Raw genomic sequence first — 1,744 nt, 5'->3', positions numbered from 1 at the left:
CCTGTCCAGGGTGTACCCCGCCCCTCGCACTGTGACTGCTGGATATGGACACCAGTGACCCTGAAATGAAGAAGCGTGTACAGAAAATGGATGGATGGGTTATTTTTGTGTTGATAAGCCTGAGTGGTCTGTTGACTGACCTTTGTGTTTGTTCAAATAATTGTTACGGTCAGGTTACAATATAAAAAAATGTTTGTCATAAATGTTTATGACGAGATGTGTCTTGTGATTATTTGACAGGAGTTTTACTTTTAAACTGTAAGTGTATTTAATGTAGTTATGTTTGTTATGATGCAAATAAAATACAAATTAAACCAAGATTTAGAATAATTATATTTTGATCCATACATTGGTAATGTGTGACTGGGCCTCCTGACTCTTTATGTTCAACAAATTGGGCCCCGAGGTCAAAAAGGTGAAGAACCCCTGATCTAAACAGAGTCATTTTGTAAAATATGGTTCTGGTTCTACCTGCAAGATCCATTGTTCGGTCCACAAATATGATAGATGCTTTGTTAGGAGCAGTCTTCCTTCTGGTTTTGGACTGAGCGTGATTGGCCAGTTCCCCTGTGATGATGCGGCTCAYTGGACCCAAAGCAAAGCTCTCTTCCCGTGTTCCTGTGGCCTCGAACATCACATTTAGGGCTGAAACTAAGGATCTGACTTGGATCTGCAGCTCTAAAGGCAGAGAGTGCACGTCCACCTCGTTCAGGCTGGCGAACCTCTTCTTCTCTGGTCGTTTGGCGTTGATTGTCGCCAGGTCTGGTGCCAGCAGGGGGAACAGCTGGGACAGGGTCGGTGTGATGAGCAGCTGCTGCGAAACGGGAGCAAAGAGCAGAGGAGCGTACATGACCTCCGCCGTGTAGTTCATGTTGCCCATCCACTCACAGAGCTTCTCTTCGAACTGCTGAAAGACGGGTTCACCGTCCAGCTCTGCCGGGACCCTGTTGGCGAGCAGGTGGGCGGAGTGCGGCACACAGGTGAAGACCACGCAGTACYGGAAGTGGCTGACAGAGATGATGTCTCTGATAATATCCACGGTCCTCCCCTTCAACAAGGTGCTCACCACAAACACAGCTTTGGGCTCGTTCATAGCGCACGCCTCGAAGCTCGAGAACTGCTTGATGTTTCTGGCTCCAGCCTCCAAGAAGGCAGAAGCCCCCCCGCTCCAGTGGAGCCCCTCTGCACACCTGTCGTCCATGAAAACCACCGCTTTCTTCACCTTCGACTTTACTTTCTCCCACGTCTGGAGCGGAAAGCGGGAAAAGTCTTCGGTCGTCAACATGTTTGAATAACCAGCAGCGACAGCTAAGTGCAATGAAAACAAACGAAACGTCAGCTAGAGTCGCTTCACCAAAACAAACGAGTCGCCTGAAGGTGACGTGGCAAAGCGGCGCGTCGCAGAGTAAACACGTCACGCAAACGTTCCCATGGTGACKTTTAAAGCCAGCTGTCAAACAACCACAAAATTACACATCTTTATCAGTTTGTTTTGATTTTAGTCCGAGCTAAAGTCAGCTCAGCACGAGATTAAAGAAAAAGGAACATTAGTTAGTTAGTTAGTTAGTTAGTTAGTTAGTTAGTTAGTTAGTTAGTTAGTTAGTTAGTTAGTTTAATAATTAATACAAATAATACAGACCAAGTTTTGGTCTGTTTTTTTGTCTTAAAACGACCTCTTTATTTTTGAAATGTTTACATCGGATTCTGACTCGACAGAGCCCTGCGAGGAGGAAAACGGGGACGA

General features: G+C 46.1%; 1 protein-coding gene across 3 annotated transcripts in view; it reads right to left on the bottom strand.

The window, feature by feature from the left end:
* The window catches only part of scfd2 (sec1 family domain containing 2), a 249,408-nt gene extending 247,889 nt beyond the window's left edge, over positions 1-1,519 (bottom strand). The window contains exon 1 of one of the 3 annotated variants that reach the window (XM_014027369.1): positions 472-1,519. In XM_014027369.1, the coding sequence (XP_013882823.1) occupies positions 472-1,285 (814 nt within the window). In that variant the 5' untranslated portion in view covers positions 1,286-1,519. The remainder of the gene's footprint in view (positions 1-471) is intronic. The other 2 variants (XM_014027368.1, XM_014027367.1) reach the window with 2 other exon arrangements.
* Positions 1,520-1,744: the final 225 nt, after the last annotated feature.

The sequence above is a fragment of the Austrofundulus limnaeus genome, unplaced genomic scaffold, assembly GCF_001266775.1.
Source record: "Austrofundulus limnaeus strain Quisiro unplaced genomic scaffold, Austrofundulus_limnaeus-1.0 Scaffold642, whole genome shotgun sequence".
Taxonomy (NCBI): domain Eukaryota; kingdom Metazoa; phylum Chordata; class Actinopteri; order Cyprinodontiformes; family Rivulidae; genus Austrofundulus; species Austrofundulus limnaeus.
The sequence above is the reverse complement of the archived record's forward strand: the minus strand, read 5'-3'. Positions and strand labels throughout refer to the sequence as shown.